The sequence below is a fragment of the Bufo gargarizans genome, chromosome 8, assembly GCF_014858855.1.
Source record: "Bufo gargarizans isolate SCDJY-AF-19 chromosome 8, ASM1485885v1, whole genome shotgun sequence".
Lineage (NCBI taxonomy): Eukaryota > Metazoa > Chordata > Amphibia > Anura > Bufonidae > Bufo > Bufo gargarizans.
The window spans coordinates 14,884,104-14,902,509 of NC_058087.1; the positions used below are offsets into that span (position 1 = coordinate 14,884,104).

Here is an 18,406-nt window from a genome sequence, read left to right on the forward strand (position 1 = left end):
GTCTAATGAGCAGGTCGTTCCACCAGCACTGGGCACATTAGGTGGCTGTTCTGAGAAGGAACTGAAAGAACACCAGGGGGCGCCATAACAGCAACGTCTATGAACGAGCATTTATTTTGAAATGATTCTAATTGAAAATGTGTGCTGACAACAAAGTTAATTAAAATTATTTTGTGAAGCACCTCCTTTAGGCCACTTTCAGATGGTGGTCTGTGAAATATGCTCCATGGGACAGTCCTATTTACAGATTGACCATTGCTCCGAGCTGAACTTGCTGCATGATAGTGATCCATGATGCTCTTGGTACCAGTCTTTCTGCGAGCCTACTGTTCTGTACTCAGATGACGCTACTGGTGAGTACTGGACAGCAGACCCACGGTCGGGCAGGAACTCACAGCCGCATAGATTACTATGATGCAATGAGTTCAGCTGAGACAAGCTGCGGTTGGTCCAGGAACGTGTTTCAAAGACCACACTCTCCCACCTGAAAGCACTCTCAAAAAACAATTGAGTGCGACAAGTGCTCATCATACAGTATACAATTTACCAACCCAAATCCAGTGGATGATGGCAGTGATGGTTACTAAGGGGCCCAGAACTCTGTCTACCCAACAAGATAGGAGTATATTTTTTCAGCTATAATAAGGGCCAGAAAAGTACACGACAATAACAACAACCAAAAAAAAAATATAAAAAAAAAAAATCGCTTTACCTTCTGCTTTAGAGTGTTGAGTTTTTCTTCTCTCAGGTGGTCTCTTAACATCTCTTTATGTAGTCGATCCTGCTCTACAGCAAACTCTCCCAGAGTGTACTGACGAATGCTGTTGTGACGGCTAGACATCCCCAAGGTGCTTCCCCCTTGACTGGGCACACTAGTAAACCCTTGTCTCCTGGTAAAGTAATACACCGTGACACAGTTGAAGCGCACATTCTTGGCTCTGAGTCGTTTTTCTCTTTTTAGAATCGAGGATGCTGAAAAATATATTAAAAAAACAAAAATTAATTTTTATAGCTAAACAGCAAAATAGTTCCAAAGAGTAATAAAAAATAAAAAAAAACACAACTAGAAGCAAAAAACTAAATCATAAAATATCAAAAATACAATAAAGCTGTATTAAAATAGACGGGGAAAGTAGCTGGACATGGCTTATATATATTTATTTTAAAAGCCCCTGTAAATATTAGTTTTGGCCGACAGTTTAATGTGTATGGAAAGCTCCTGACTATCCCCAGACAAATGATGTTGGGGGAGAAAAGCATAAGGCAAAATGTTCCTTTTGTTCTCCTGGGAGATAAGCCACCGCCAGAGGTATCTGACAGCTGCTTCCTCAATAGAATACACTTACAAGTTTGGCTGAGCCGATCGTGTATAGGGGGAGTCGGGGGTATGGGCGAAATAGCCATCGGCCAAACCATCATTCTTGGCACAATTTCCTGTCCTTATAAATGTCAACTAATCACGTCAATGGATTTCATCTATGTGAAACCTGGAACAGCAGAGGCCGACAGTGGTGAATGAATATAGAATTTTTTGTAATTTTAGTATTTTCTACAAGGGATCTTCAAATGGTTTTTGGACTATTGGAAAATCACTTTACCGTGGCCATGCACATGGAGGCTGAAGGGGGTAAGCCACCGACAGATATCTCTGGTAGTGTTTCTCATAATGGAGCAAAAGGCGAGGTTTGGTGAACTATAGCATGCTTAATACTTTAAGCTTTATTGATCCATGATAATCGAATAGTAATTTGTATTTGGACATCTGCTTCTGGGTGTAAATGAAGCTATTGGGCTCCAAAGCAAAATCTGTAACATGGCCTCCACCTACCATGTGATATTGGTGTATTTCCAAGTGGCATAGGGATTTTTGGGTCCCTTCAGACTCCAGGGTTTGGGTGTACCTTGGCAGCCACAGTAGCTACGGTATTGTTTGGTTCTGTTCTTGAGAGGACTCTAAAACCTGTGTTATGCTATAAATGTAAACAAATTTAATTTCTGAAAAATATTCTGATCTTTTTGCTATCATTGTCCGACATATTAGAATCAGGCCAGGCTCTGCTATTCCATATGCAGTGACCCAGAGGATCACTGCTAAGAGTTAAAGTACTCTTTTACTTGCATCATGTAAATCCTAATTGGTTATGTATGGGCAACAAGAAGTTAACACTGCCAGTCCTAGTTTGGTTGCTGGGAGCTAGGCTGGACCTGCCCTCCCTTCCTCCCGGCTGGTAGAGTAGATAATGTTTAGTCATCAAAGCTAGAGGCAACATGTGCATGTGTGAGCTCTTAAAAACAGGCCACAAGAGAAGCTTCAAGCCGGGAAACACAATTTCTGAGACTGAAAACTGCGAGAGAAGATCTCAGAACAGACTTTTTTCTAGATCGTTAGACCCCTTTCACACGGGCGAGATTTCCACACGGGTGCAATGCGTGAGGTGAACGCCGTGAGGTGAACGCATTGCACCCACACTGAATCCGGACCTATTTATTCCTATGGGACTGTGCACATGAGCAGTAATTTTCACGCATCACTTGTGCGTTGCGTGAAAATCGCAGCATGCTCCTCTTTGTGCGTTTTTCACGTAACGCAGGCCCCATAGAAATGAATGGGGTTGCGTGAAAATCGCAAGCATCCACACAGTTGCTAGGTGACGATCGGGATGGGGACCCGATCATTATTATTTCCCCTTATAACATGGTTATTAGGGAAAATAATAGCATTCTGAATACAGAATGCATAGTACAATAGGGCTGGAGGGGTTAAAAAATAAATAAATAATTTTTAACTCACCTTAATCCACTTGTTCACGCAGCCGGCAGCTCTTCTGTCTTCATCTGTGAGAAAAAAGGACCTTTGATGATGTCACTACGCTCATCACATGATCCATCACCATGGTGATGGATCATGTGAATGACCATATGATGAGCGTAGTGACATCATCAAAAGGTCCTTTTCCTCACAGATGAAGACAGAAGAGCTGCTGGATGCGCGAACAAGTGGATTAAAGCGAGTTAAATATATATATATATATATATATATATATATATATATATATATATTTTTTTTTTTTAACCCCTCCAGTCCTATTGTACTATGCATTCTGTATTCAGAATGCTATTATTTTCCCTTATAACCATGTTATAAGGGGAAATAATACAATCTACACAACCTTGAACCCAAACCTGAACCTCTGTGAAGAAGTTCGGGTCTGGGTACCACATTCAGTTTTTTATCACCCGCGTGCAAAACACATTGCACCCGCGTGATAAAAACTGAACAACGGAACGCTGGGGGCTGGATCTCACAGGCTTGTCACCGGAAGGCAGCACAGATGCCCAAGGAAGGCATCGCGCTGCCTTCCATGCCATCGGGTCCCCCCTACAGCCGCATTGGGACCCGATGGCACCGCCTCCCGTCGCCCACCGGATAAGGTAAAACCGCAGGTCTAAATTGACCTGCAGTTTGCGGCGATAGCAGATGAGGGGATAGTCACATGACCCCCCCGGCGTTGTGACAGGATGCCCGCTGAATGATTTCAGTGGACATGCTGTTCCGATTAACCCCCGCCGCAATGTAATTTTAAAAGTTAGGATGTACCGGTACACCCTTGGTTAATGGTTCAATATTCAGACATATTGGGAACATTGCTTAGAGACCTACATTTAGCAGACCATATACCTTACTTACCAACTTTGCAGTTGGTAAATTCAAGAAAAGTAGGCCACTCCCCATGAACGCCTCCCAAACCAGATGGGACCACCAATGTTTGGCCTCCACCTGAATTCGCAGACCCTAAAAACAGGGGTGGACTGGGAACTTAAAGTGGCCCTGGAAAAAAACTAAAAGTGGGCTCTGTAGGCAGGTCCAAATTGACAGAAGGCTGGGCAACAGAAGTAGGCGGGGACAGCAACACAGAAGTGCAGAACAAAATACCACACCCGCAGAACCAGATACCACAGTGCAGCATTAAATACTGCATCAGCAGAACCAAATATCACAGTGCAGCATAAAATACAGCCTCTGGGAAACCAAATACCACATTGCAGCACAATATACTGTCGTCCACCCCACAGTATGAAGCTGTATCATCGTCCTGAGAGAGCCAAGATTTAGGAGGTTTCCTGCGGCCACTGGCCAGCTACATAAGTACCTGATGCTCCTACAATAATGCTGAAAGCATCATATCTTTATGTACCTTGATGATGGAAGAGAGGTGAGATTAAGTGGCCCCCTGGGAAATCTCCCTGTGGGGTCTATGGCCAATCCGCCCATGACTGTAAACTATGATATACAAGGACAATTTATTTAGTGCTGACTAATAAACTTTTACCAGTCAATCATGCCATAATGCAATTCAGTAATGTATCAGATTCAAAACAGCTCATACCTCGGCAAGCAATCCCCTGTTCCTCCCCCTCCCCCAACTAATACATTTACGCTTTTTGAAAAATGTTTCAAGATGAACACAAGACGGAAATAATAAGATTAAATATTATAATAAATATAGATTTATAATACAAAAACAAATCGCCAAAAAAATTAATACATTCCGTGCCTTCAAAACAAAAAACAATCCGATTAAGTAACAAGTAAATTATTAAACTTAAATTATGATTAATTTGATTAGTATCCTGGGGATCACATTCATTCTATTCCATTTTAGGCTTCACTGAAAAGTTTGTGTGACTGCCTAATATTTTATATAAAAAAGAAGACTGAATAGAATCATTTAAGAGAATAAATCGGGAAAATCTATGGTGGGCTTCCTCCACAGTCTATTGTAAATACCATAAATCATAACCTCCAAAAACTTACCCCTAACAGGTATGACCACAAGGTCAGTTTTCCGCTCACAGTTTTGGAAGCCAAAATCAAGAGTGGATCATAAAATGAGAGAAAGAGTAACGGACAGATAGGACTTCTCTTTTTTTAACTCACTTTTGTTTTTGTTTTCCAAAACTCCATGCAGAAACCTGACTGTGTGGGCGTACCCCAAGAGTACATTTTTAAAATTCCATGGTGACCAATATGTGGTACTGCAATTAAGTGTTTCAGAAGAGCTCATCTGTGGTTTTGAGCCACACCAAAAGGCATAGGGTGAATTCAGCCTGTGAATTATCCTGAAAAATTTTGAGGACTCCATTTATAGCAGGTTAACCCCTCCCCCATTAAAACAAATGCATGTTCGGACAAAACTAAAAACAAAAATTTTATTTGCCAAACTCAGATTTTGAAAATCGCAACAGAAATGAAAAGGTTCCTAAGAGGAAAAATCCAAAATGTAAACAGTTTGTTTATAATGTTCACAATGCGCTATTCACAGAACAGCTGGAGGCAATAAAGCATTCATCCATTTTTAAGCCTCTTCTTTCACATGGCTGACTGGATGACTGCAGGAGGGAGAAGGAGAAGAAAAAAAAAAGGGAAGAAAAGGAGAACACATAATATAGTAGGGTCAAAGAAGGAATCCCACGACCCAAGCAGCTGACTGGAAAGAATAAATTGTTCCTGCATGATATGCATAAAACGGTTTCACTAATAGACCCCATTAACATTTTTTTTCCTTCTTCAGACAACATAAAGACACCCTACAAGAGCCACACAGAAGCGATAAGACGTAGGTAATTAGCAGCCTGGTCAAATGGGAGCCATTTCAAATGACTGGCTTGGTTTTGTGTAGAGCTATTTTTGAAGTAAAAGTGAAGGCATGTGACTTTAAAGCCCCAAACTGATTCCTGGCACTATTAACGAGAATCAATGACAACGTGTTAGGAAGGAGGATGAAATAGGATATTTTTTTTAAATACACAAATCTAAAAATTGTAATGATTTTATATATAATAATTAGAGAGGAGCGAATTTCACGTTATGAAATTCGTTCACGCTTCGTTTGGTGGTAAAATCAGAATGGCAAATTATATATACAGTACAGACCAAAAGTTTGGACACACCTTCTCATTCAAAGAGTTCTCTTTATTTTCATGACTATGAAAATTGTAGATTCACACTGAAGGCATCAAAACTATGAATTAACACATGTGGAATTATATACATAACAAAAAAGTGTAAAACAACTGAAAATATGTCATATTCCAGGTTCTTCAAAGTAGCCACCTTTTGCTTTGATTACTGCTTTGCACACTCTTGGCATTCTCTTGATGAGCTTCAAGAGGTAGTCACCTGAAATGGTTTTCACTTCACAGGTGTGCCCTGTCAGGTTTAATAAGTGGGATTTCTTGCCTTATAAATGGGGTTGGGGCCATCAGTTGCATTGTGGAGAAGTCAGGTGGATACACAGCCGATAGTCCTACTGAATAGACTGTTAGAAATTGTATTATGGCAAGAAAAAAAGCAGCTAAGTAAAGAAAAAAAAACGAGTGGCCATCATTACTTTAAGAAATGAAGGTCAGTCAGTCCAAAAAATTGAGAAAACTTTGAAAGTGTCCCCAAGTGCAGTCACAAAAACCATCAAGCGCTAAAGAAACTGGCTCACATGCGGACCGCCCCAGGAAAGGAAGACCAAGAGTCACCTCTGCTGCGGAGGATAAGTTCATCTGAGTCACCAGCCTCAGAAATCGCAGGTTAACAGCAGCTCAGATTAGAGACCAGGTCAATGCCACACAGAGTTCTAGCAGCAGACACATCTCTAGAACAACTGTTAAGAGGAGACTGTGTGAATCAGGCCTTAATGGTAGAATATCTGCTAGGAAACCACTGCTAAAGGACAGGCAACAAGCAGAAGAGACTTGTTTGGGCTAAAGAACACAAGGAATGGACATTAGACCAGTGGAAATCTGTGCTTTGGTCTGACGAGTCCAAATTTTAGATCTTTGGTTCCAACCACCGTGTCTTTGTGCGACGCAGAAAAGGTGAACGGATGGACTCTACATGCCTGGTTCCCACCGTGAAGCATGGAGGAGGAGGTGTGATGGTGTGGGGGTGCTTTGCTGGTGACACTGTTGGGGATTTATTCAAAATTGAAGGCATACTGAACCAGCATGGCTACCACAGCATCTTGCAGTGGCATGCTATTCCATCCGGTTTGCGTTTAGTTGAACCATCATTTATTTTTAAACAGGAGAATGACCCTAAACACACCTCCAGGCTGTGTAAGGGCTATTTGACCATAAAAGGAGAGAGTGATGGGGTGCTGCGCCAGATGACCTGGCCTCCACAGTCACCGGACCTGAACCCAATGAAGATGGTTTCGGGTGAGCTGGACCGCAGAGTGAAGGCAAAAGGGCCAACAAGTGCTAAGCAACTCTGGGAACTCCTTCAAGACTGTTTTAAGACCATTTCAGGTGACTACCTCTTGAAGCTGATCAAGAGAATGCCAAGAGTGTGCAAAGCAGTAATCAAAGCAAAAGGTGGCTACTTTGAAGAACCTAGAAGCTCCCGTTCCACCACATCCCAAAGATGCCCTATTGGGTTGAGATCTGGTGACTGTGGGGGCCATTTTAGTACAGTAAACTCATTGTCATGTTCAAGAAACCAATTTGAAATGATTCGAGCTTTGTGACATGGTGCATTATCCTGCTGGAAGTAGCCATCAGAGGATGGGTACATGGTGGTCATGAAGGGATAGACATGGTCAGAAACAATGCTCAGGTAGCCTGTGGCATTTAAACGATGGCCAATTGGCACTAAGGGGCCTAAAGTGTGCCCAGAAAACATCCCCCACACCATTACACCACCACCACCAGCCTGCACAGTGGTAACAAGGCATGATGGATACATGTTCTCATTCTGTTTACGCCAAATTCGGACTCTACCATTTGAATGTCTCAACAGAAATCGAGACTCATCAGACCAGGCAACATTTTTCCAGTCTTCAACAGTCCAATTTTGGTGAGCTCGTGCAAATTGTAGCCTCTTTTACCTATTTGTAGTGGAGATGAGTGGTACCCGGTGGGGTCTTCTGCGGTTGTAGCCCACCTTTCTTTCCCATTCTGACATTCAGTTTGGAGTTCAGGAGATTGTCTTGACCAGGACCACAACCCTACATGCATTGAAGCAACTGCCATGTGATTGGTTGACTAGATAATCGCATTAATGAGAAATAGAACAGGTGTTCCTAATAATTCTTTAAGTGAGTATATATATATATATATATATATATATATATATATATATATATATGAAATATAGATATAGACAGGCGCTCCTCATTCAGAATCATGTGGATAGAGACATATTTATTATTATACACAATGATGCATAAACAAACAATTTAAAATATGAAAAAAAATATATATATATAAAAAAAAAAAAATACAAAATGTTAAAAGGCATTGTTAAAAGTATTTTCTCTTTAAAATCAGAATTGCGTTATGGATTCCGTTACCACAGACCATAATGCAATTCTATGACGGAATGCATAATGGAATGCCTTTAGAGGCATTCCGTTATTCATTCCGTCATAATAGAAGTCTATGGCCTGCATAACGGATCCGTCCCGTTTCCGTTATGCACGAGAGGATGCAGAATACTTAGCAATAATTAAAGAGCAATTATATTATTCATGTATATATATTAGACACATTTGCTTCAGTATATGGACCCCCGAGGAAGCTAGCTCTGACACTGAGTGCTGTCCGCATCTTTTGTGGCCCCGTTGAAGTGAATGGGTCCGCACCCAAGCCGCAAAAACTGAGGCTCGGATGCGGACCCGAACAATGGTCATGTGCATGAGGCCTTATTCATGATTTATGTACTACCTTGGCAGCGTATGTATGTTTCTATTGAGAACTTGGTGGCTGTAGGCATGTGTGTTGGACATATTTTTGGTCCACACACAATGATGTAATTGTACACAATGATTTAAAAATTTATTTGGGCTTTGTGTTGTTGAAGCTGCTTCCACTTGAAGATACACTCTGGTGCTCCAAATCAAGGTACCCCAAAGGGTTAATATCCACGCGTAGCAGAGACATACACTGACACAAAGGCAGATCAAAGACAGTCTCTATATTTATTGCAATGAGTAAAGCAGTTTTTACATCTTCAGAGGGGACCGTCCCCCTCTGAGGCTCATGCCATTACTTCATTGGCTAAGAAGGAAAAAGTGATAAGAAGAAAAGAGTCTGCGCAGTGTGTACACCTTACAAACTTTAGTATGTGAACTAATGTAAACATCTGTGCACCGACGCCATCTTATAATGGCGTCTTACTAACATTAATACTGCTTACGTCATATGACACTTCAAGGAGGTGCTTTTTTTTTTATAGGCAATGAGTATGGATGGGTATCATCTAACCAAGTAATTGGCTTAAGCAACTACAAAAAAAAATAAAAAAATAAAAAAAAAAACTCATACAGTTACACAGTCCTAGAGATACAGAATATAGAATGATATTCACACATCTCTATCAGTGTGCTTTTAAATAAATTATATTTATTAACAAGAGGTGCAGCCTTTGTATGCGATATTTCTCTCTCTTAGCGTGTATGGTTACATATTAATACCGTGGTTTGCACTCTGACATTTATATGGTGTGCCCCCCTTACCATATTTTTCTAAATTTGTGGAATATGTCAAGATTAGCCCTATTGAAATTCTAAGCAGTTGAAAGTCTTGGCCACTAGACCCTTTCTAACTTTCAGTGCATCAAAAAGATCAATGTAAAAGTTAATACCCAAATTGATAATGCATATTTCTTACATTTCCTGAAAAAAAAAAAAGGGAAATTAACAGAGTATCTGGCCACTCAGAATGGTGTAAAATAATGAAAGTCCCTGACAATTGGTTCTTGGCAGTGTCTATACTTCCTAGTTCCTATAGGACAGCTACCTTCCAATTGGTGACACCAGAGGAAAAGCTTTCTTTTCTTTTGGACAGAGCCAATTTGCCTACTTTTGCCCCAGAGGAGCACTATAAGGACTTCTTATGCTTACCAGGCCTTCTTCACAAGATTAAATAGTATCCTCTAGATCCTAGTCCCTATCGACATGACCCTTCAAATGTGATTTCATATAGAATTCTTTTTCAGGAAATAAAAATGATGACACTGTCATTTTGAGTAGATTCAGGATGACTAAATATGCTGAGCAAAATATCAATTAATAGAATGTTTTATTAATGCAATTTAATGATTATTAATGTCACTCTCTACTACTTAAACAGGTTATACAGCAATTGATATTATTGCCTACCCTCAGTATAGATAATCAATATCAGATAAGTGGGATGCGAAACCCGCCACCCCTGCCGATCAGCTCCGCTAGTGCCGCAGCCCATTCTTAGGCTATGTGATATCACTGTACATGGGTCACATGACCTAGTTGCAGCTCAGTCCCAATCAAGTCAATGGGGCTGAACTGCAATACCAGGCACTGCCACTATACATTGTACAGCACTGTGCTTGGTAAGTGCCCGGGAGGATGCAGTGCTCAACAGAGCTCCGGTGGGTTTCCAAAAATAGCTGATCAGCTGGGATGACTGGATTAGGACCCCTGCAAATGTAATATTGAGGACCTATGTGGATACAGTACATGGCATATGTTACCCACAAGAACCTAAGATTCCGTCACAATAGGTAAGATAAGGGAAGGAAACAGAACACGACAAGTCAAACAAAACAACTGACTGGGCCCCAAATGCTAGGGAACAAAGGGGTAACCTCCTAGCAATCCCTAAAACACTTTCCCTAAGCTTCTATGCCCATGTGCATATCTCGATGGTAGATATGCACATGCCCACGTACCCAAGACTATAACACACTGAACCAAACTCTCAGCTGTAGGGAAGAAGGAAAGAGACACCCAGATCCTTCAGCAACCAAAGGAGCTAGCATCACCCTAGAGGCCTAGTAAAATCAGACACAGAAGGAAAAAGGGAAAAGGACTTATCTAGAGATGTGTTGGATGAGACGATCCATCAAACTTCCAGAGCTCACACAAGGCAGAACTATAACCCGCAAAGGCTATAGGGAGAAGGAGGAATAAATAGCCTCACCAATTACCTAAAGAACAATACCTGGGAGGAGGTGGGATTAAGTTCAAAACCACAACAAAACAAACTGTCATATCGAGTCACGTGCAGCAACTCTGACAGATCTCAGAACACCCACAGGGCAGGGAGTGACAGTACCCCCCCCCCCCCCCTCCGGACACCCAGGTCTAACTTTATCTGGGTGTGCCCTGTGAAAGTCATTGACAAGGCAGCTAGCATTACCATCGGTAGCCGAAACCCACATTCTTTCTTCGGGACCATATCCCCTCCAATGCACCAGGTACTGAAGGGAACCCCGAAGAACACATGAGTTGAGAATTCTAGAGTTCTGAAACTCCAGATTACCATCAACCAAAGAAGGAGGAGGAGGAGATGGTTCCGCAGGTTCCACATATTTCTTCAACAAGGACCTGTGAAACACATTATGGATCTTCCAGGCCTGCGGAAGTTCCAGACGAAACGCCACCGGATTGACAATGACCGAGATTTTGTAAGGGCCAATAAATCTTGGACCCAATTTCCAAGAGGGCACCTTCAGCTTAATGTTTTTAGTGGACAACCACATCAAATCACCCACACACAGGTCCGGACCAGTCATACATCTCTTTTCAGCCATCCTTTTATATCTTTCACCCATTTTTTTCAAATTAACTTGAATCTTCCGCCAGATAGATGACAAAGAGGAAGAGAATCTCTCCTCTTCCGGTATCCCAGAAGATTCGGTCCCAAAAAAAGTACCAAACTGAGGGTGAAAACCATGTGCACCAAAATAAATGGTGACTTATCAGTTGACTCCTGCCTATGGTTATTCAAGGCAAACTCAGCTAAAGGCAAGAACGAGGACCACTCATCTTGATTCTCAGCGACAAAACACCTCAAATAGGTCTCCAGGTTTTGGTTAGTGCGCTCAGTTTGACCAATCGACTGAGGATGAAAAGCCGAAGTGAAAGACAACTGAATACCCAGACGAGAACAAAATGCCCTCCAAAACCTGGAAACTAATTCCATCCCCCTCTCAGACACCACATCAGAGGGAAGGCCATGTAATTTCACGATGTTATCAATAAAAACCTGAGCGAGAGTTTTCGCATTGGGCAAACCTGATAATGGTACAAAGTGAGCCATCTTGCTGAAGCGGTCCACTATCACCAAAATCACAGTTTTCCCAGAGGAACTCGGCAAATCAGTAATGAAGTCCATGGACAAATGCGCCCAAGGACGAGATGGGATGGACAAAGGAAGAAGAGAACCTGATGGCCGAGTGTGAGCCACTTTCGTGCGTGCACAGGTCTCATAAGCTGCTACATAACACTCAACACTTTTACGCAACCCTGGCCACCAGAATCTCCGGGAAATAAGATCTACAGTGGATCTACTTCCAGGATGTCCTGCAAGGACTGTATCATGATGTTCTTTGAACATCTTGTATCGCAGTTCAGAAAGAAACAAACAACTTGCCTGGAGGACAAGAATCAGGTGCCTCCTCTTGAGCCCCCAACACTTCCATCTCCAGCTCGGGGTAAACAGCGGAAACCACCACCCTATCAGCCAAAATCAGAGCGGGATCCTCCGACTCCTACCCACCCGGAAAGCTACATGACAACGCATCCGCTTTGACATTTTTAATCCCAGGGCGATAGGAGGCCACAAAATTGAACCTGATAAAAAACAATGACCATCTAGCCTGCCTAGGATTTAAACACTTTGCAGATAAGCCAGATTCTTATAGTCAGTAAATACCGTAATCGGATGGGTAGCTCCTTCTAGCCAATGACGCCACTCTTCAAAGGCCAATTTGATGGCCAACAACTGTGTTCCTAACATCATAATTTCTTTCGGCGGCCGAGAGTTTCTTGGAGAAAAAAAAGCACACGGGCGCCATTTGCTAGGAGAGGGAGCCTGTGACAAGACTGCTCCGACTCCCACATCTGACACGTCAACCTCCACAATGAAGGGTTGAGACACATCAGGTTGCATCAAAATGGGAGCAGAAGCAAAACATTTCTTAATAGCAGAAAAAGTCTGTAATGCCTCATCCGACCAGACAGAGAAGTCAGCACCCTTCCTAGTCATATCTGTCAAAAGGTTTGACAATTGTGGAATAATTCAGAATGAATTTTCTGTAGTAATTAGTAAATCCTAAAAACTGCATCAGGGCTTTCTGATTCTCTGGCCGGTCCCATTCCAGTACTGCGCGGACCTTTTTGGGATCCATACGAAAACCGGAGGCAGAAAGCAAGTACCCCAAAAACGGCAGCTCCTGAACCGCAACACACATTTTTCCAACTTGGCATACAATTTATTCTCCCGAAGGATCAATAACACTTGTCTCAAATGATCCTGATGAGTCTTCATAATCGGGTGAGTAAATTAGTGTCATCGAGGTAAATAACAACGAACCTCCCCACCAAAATGATGAAAAATGTAATTGATAAAAAGCTGAAAGACTGCTGGAACATTAGTTAAACCAAAGGGCATGACTAGGTTCTCGAAGTGACCCTCGGGGTTATTGAACGCCGTCTTCCATTCATCTCCTTCTCTTATTCTGATCAGATAATAAGCTCCTCTTAAATCCAACTTAGAAAACACCTTGGCACCAACAATCTGATCAAATAGATCTGGAATCAAGGGAAGGGGATAAGGATCACGGACAGTAATAAGATTCAGTTCCTGGAAATCTAGGCACGGTCTAAGGGATCAGAAGCTAGCGGCCACAGGAGACTTAGATGGTCTAATATGTCCCTTTGCCAAACTCTCAGCAATATACTCCCGCATAGCTACTCTTTCGGGTTGAGAAAGATTATATAACCGAGATTTTGGCAATTTTGCTCTGGGGATAAGATTGACCGGACAATCATACTCTCGGTGAGGGGGCAACTCCTGAGCTCCACCCTCCGAGAATACGTCCGAAAAATCGGAAAGAAACTGAGGCAACACCTTAGTGGACACCCCCGAAATAGAGGCACTAAGACAGTTGTTCATACAAAATTCACTCCAATTACTGATTTGTCTTGTTTGCCAGTTAATGATAGGATTATGTTTTACCAACCATGGTAAACCCAGAACCATCGGAGCAGGCAAACCTTTCATAACAAAGCAAGAAATGAACTCAACATGAGAATCACCCACCCGCAAATGAATATCCTAAACAATATGAGTTAGACATCTTTGCGAAAGGGGGGCGGAATCTATAGCAAACACTGGTATCTCTTTGCTTAATGCGCTAGTTTTAAAACCGTGACTCTGAAGAAATTGAAAATCAATAAGATTAACCCCTGCGGCACGGTCAACAAATACCTTTAACTCAAAATTTCCAGAGTCTAGCGCCACCATGGAGGAATCGGGGAATGCAGGTAGGATACGAATATGCCTTCTCTGACTCCCCATTCACACTACCAAGAGTAAGGGAGTTATTTTTTTCTTTGAAGGAATCCCTTATTTGTCTTTCATTACCACTTTGAGGTTTAATAAAAGGGCACACATTAATGAAATGACCTTCTTGACCACAGAAGTAACAGTCTATTCAGCTTCCTAAAATTCCTATTACCAGAGCAAGAAGTAACCTGACCCAATTGCATAGGCTCCTCTCCAGCCCCTAATTCAAGTGTCATAGTACCCCGAGGGACTGATTCTCCACCAGACAGCACCCCCTGCCTGAGGGGAACCTTGCACCTCTCCCTAAGACGTCTATCAATCCGTACAGCCAAAGACATGGCCACCTACAAAGAATCAGGTTTTTCATGAAATGCAAGGACATCTTTTAATCTCTTAGATAGCCCCTGACAGAACTGACTATGGAGTGCAGGATCATTTCACTCCAAGTCAGTCGCCCATCTTCTAAATTCAGCACAATACGACTCAGCAGTACGTTCTCCCTGGCACAAGCTGCACAACTTATATTCAGCCATAGAGCCCCGGTCTGGGTCATCATAAATCAGGCCCAGGGCTACGAAAAATTCATCCACTGACTGTGAACCGGTTGACAGAGAAAAAGCCCAAGACTGAACGTCACCTTTTAGCTGAGAAATAATAATCCCTATTCTTTGGTTTTCGTCTCCAGATGAAATTGAACGCAGACGAAAATTCAATTTACAGGACTCCCTAAACCGAACAAAGTTATCACCTCCCCCGGAAAACCTATCAGAGAGAGCGACCTTAGGTTCCAGCCAGACTTGGTTCCCCCGGGGGCACCAGATGCCAAACTACTCTGACATCGAATTGCGGAGGTCAGCTACCTCCAAAAACAATTCCTGCATTCGATCAACCAAAGCATCAACAGTTTCCATTTTGCAAACAGCAAGGAAAAAATTATGGTATGGCGGGTTATAATGTCACGATAGGTAAGATAAGAGAAGGAAACAGAACACGACAAGGCAAACAAAACAACTGACTAGACCCCAAATGCTAGGAAACAAAGGGATAACTGCCTAGCAATCCCTACAACACGTTCCCTAAGCTGCTATGCCCATGTACTTATCTCGATGGTAGATATGCACATGCCCACGTAACCCAAGACTATAAACACACTAAACCAAACCCTCAGCTGTAGGGAAGAGGGAAAGAGACACCCAGCTCCTTCAACAATCAGAGGAGCTAGCGTCACCCTAGAGGCCTAGTAAAATCAGACACAGAAGGAAAAAAGGAAAAGGACTTATCTAGAGATGTGTTGGAGAAGACGATTCACCAAACTTCCAGAGCTCACACAAGGCAGAACTATAACCTGCAAAGGCTATAGGGAGAGGGAGGAATAAATAGCCTCACCAATTACCTAAAGAACAACACCTGGGAGGAGGTGGGATTTAGTTCAAACCCACAACAAAACAAACTGTCAGATCGAGTCACGTGCAGCAACTCTGACAGATCTCTTCAGAACACTGACAGGGCAGGGCGTGACAGATTAATTACCAAGTGAATTAATTTAACTTTAAGGGATTGTCTCATCTGAGACATTAGTGGCATTTCCCTAGCATAACCACAAGGGTCAGACTGGGGTTCCTTGGGCCCACCAGAGGATTCTTGGGGCCCAACCCCTATATCATTAATAGTTATTGGCTCCAAAGGTAACTCCAAATGTTTATTTTTTTTTCTCCTGGGCCTTTGAGACTCACTATTGTATCAGATCCTTGGCCCACAGGAGGATCCTCTCGTACTGTGGTGGGCCAGTCCGACTCTGTATGCTACCAATGTCATATACAGTGGATATAAAAAGTCTACACACCCCTGTTAAAATGTCAGGTTTCTGTGATGTAAAAAATAAATAAAAATGAGATAAAGATCATTTCAGAACTTATTCCACCTTTAATGTGACCTAAAAACTGTACAGCTCAATTGAAAAAGAAACTGAAATCTTTTAGGTAGAGGGAAGAAAAAATAAAAGTAAAATAAAAATAAAAATAAAGCATTGCACATTTTGACTTGGCAAGATTTGCCCACTCTTCTTTGCAAAATCACTCCAAACCTGTCAGATTGCGGGGGCATCTCCTGTGCACAGCCAGGGCCGGATCTAGGTGAAATGGGGCCCTGGGGCGAAAAACAATAAGGGGCCCTTCTTCCCCCAATGACACAATTACTTTTACAGAAGAAACTGTATTTTGTGGGGCACAGTGTATGCTATATGTCTATAACAAACATATTTCATATGAAAACTTACAGTTACTTGGCATGGCCCTTGGGGATCTCGGACACCACTTCAACACTTTGGCCGGGGGCTTGGCGGAGCTGATGTTGAGTTTTATCCTAATGAGAAAGATTTCATAATAAGGATTTGGAGAAAGGGCAGAGGGATAGCAGAGCAGGGAGAGGCTGGTGCTGCTACTAGGGGGGTCATACCATGGGGGAGTAATAAAGCCCACCATAATGCCCCCCCAGTAGAAATAATTCTTCTTATAATGTGACAGTGCAAAAAATACCCCCTTGTAATGCCCCCAGTTGAGCTAATGTTCCCATAGTGCCCCCATAATGTGCCAGTATAAAATACCCCTATATAGTGCCCCAGTAAATGCTGCATAGTGCTCCTCTCCCCCCTTCCTCCTAGTGCCCCCATAATGTACCAGTATAAAATGCCCCTATATAGTGCCCCAGTAGATGCCCTCAGTGTCCCCCATAAATAATTTGCAAGCATAAAATACCCCTTTTAGTCCCCCCATAGTATTCCTCTCCCCCTTCCCCATAGTACCCACCATGTGTCCCAGTATAAAATGCCACTGTACAGAGCCCTCCATATAACATACCACTTCTTTGTAGCCCCAGTAGATGCCCCAAAAGTGCCCACCAATTATGTGCCAGCAAGTGCCCCCATAGATGCCCCCCAATAATGTGCCAGTAAAAAGTGCCCCCATAGTGCAACCTAATAATGTGCCAGTAAAAAGTGCCCCCAATGATGCCCCCCGAGCCTCAACGTCACATTTCTCACCCTCCATGTCACATCATCACCCCTTCGCATCACATTATCCCCCCCCCCCTCCATCATGGCAGCACACTTCCCACCCTCCACCCCATCCCCCTAAAATGCACATTTCTCCAGTCCAAGTGTCCAAACAGAACCAGGGCGGGCTAGTATACTGGCACTGGGATGGGTGAGATGGTGCCTGGGATGGATCCAATCCAGTTTAATCAACAAACCTACCAGACTGGGATGGATCCCGATCCAGTTTAATCAACCAACCAGTTACTGGTAGGTTGGTTGTATTAAACTGGATCGGATCCATCCCAGGCACCATCTCACCCATCCCAGTGCCAGTATACTAGCCCACCCTGGTTCTGTTTGGACAGTTGGACTGGAGAAATGTGCATTGGGGGGGGGGGGGGGCAGTTACTGCACATTTCTCCAGTCCAACTGACTCCAAACACAAACAGAACCAGGGCCGCAGGTCGGGCTAGTAGTACACTGGGACGGCCCGGACGGGTGAGATGGTGCCTGGGACTAAGTAAGTCAGTGAGTGGGAAACTGGGAATGGATGGATCATGGATCCGATCCAGTTTAATTAACAACAATATAACCAACCTACCACTGTAACTGGTCTGTGACTGACTGTGTTCTGTAGACTGTACACTTGGATTCTTAGAACTTCAGTGGAACTTCGCTGGCTGCCTTCTGACTGTGGGCGGCGGGCCGCGGGCCTTCCCTGGCGCTGGCAGAGTCTGACTGGGCTGTGGCTGGCTGGCTGCCAATGGCGCTTGCTCCTTCTTCAATGAAGACCAAGTTCTCTGCTCTGGGCGGGGGGGGGGCGGAGCCTGTGGCAACGTCAGCCAGACGCTAGACATGCCTGCCTGTGCCGTGCATGCTGCTGCTCCAGTCTCGAATCTCTTAAAGAGACAAGCAGTGCAGCTCAGGCAAAGCGGCTGCCGGCTGCCGGCGCCCGGCGGGGGGCCCCTCCACTCCAGTCAGTCCACTTTTAATTACATTACGGCACCGTCGGGGCCACCCGGCCACAGGCACAGAGAATAGAATTAT

The 18,406-nt window shown here is 43.3% G+C and overlaps 1 protein-coding gene across 1 annotated transcript in view; it reads right to left on the reverse strand.

The window, feature by feature from the left end:
- CSRNP3 (cysteine and serine rich nuclear protein 3) overlaps positions 1-18,406 on the reverse strand; it is a 67,443-nt gene that overhangs the window by 30,968 nt on the left and 18,069 nt on the right. The window contains exon 2 of the mRNA XM_044305020.1: positions 713-972. Within this exon, the coding sequence (XP_044160955.1) occupies positions 713-972 (260 nt within the window). The remainder of the gene's footprint in view (positions 1-712; positions 973-18,406) is intronic.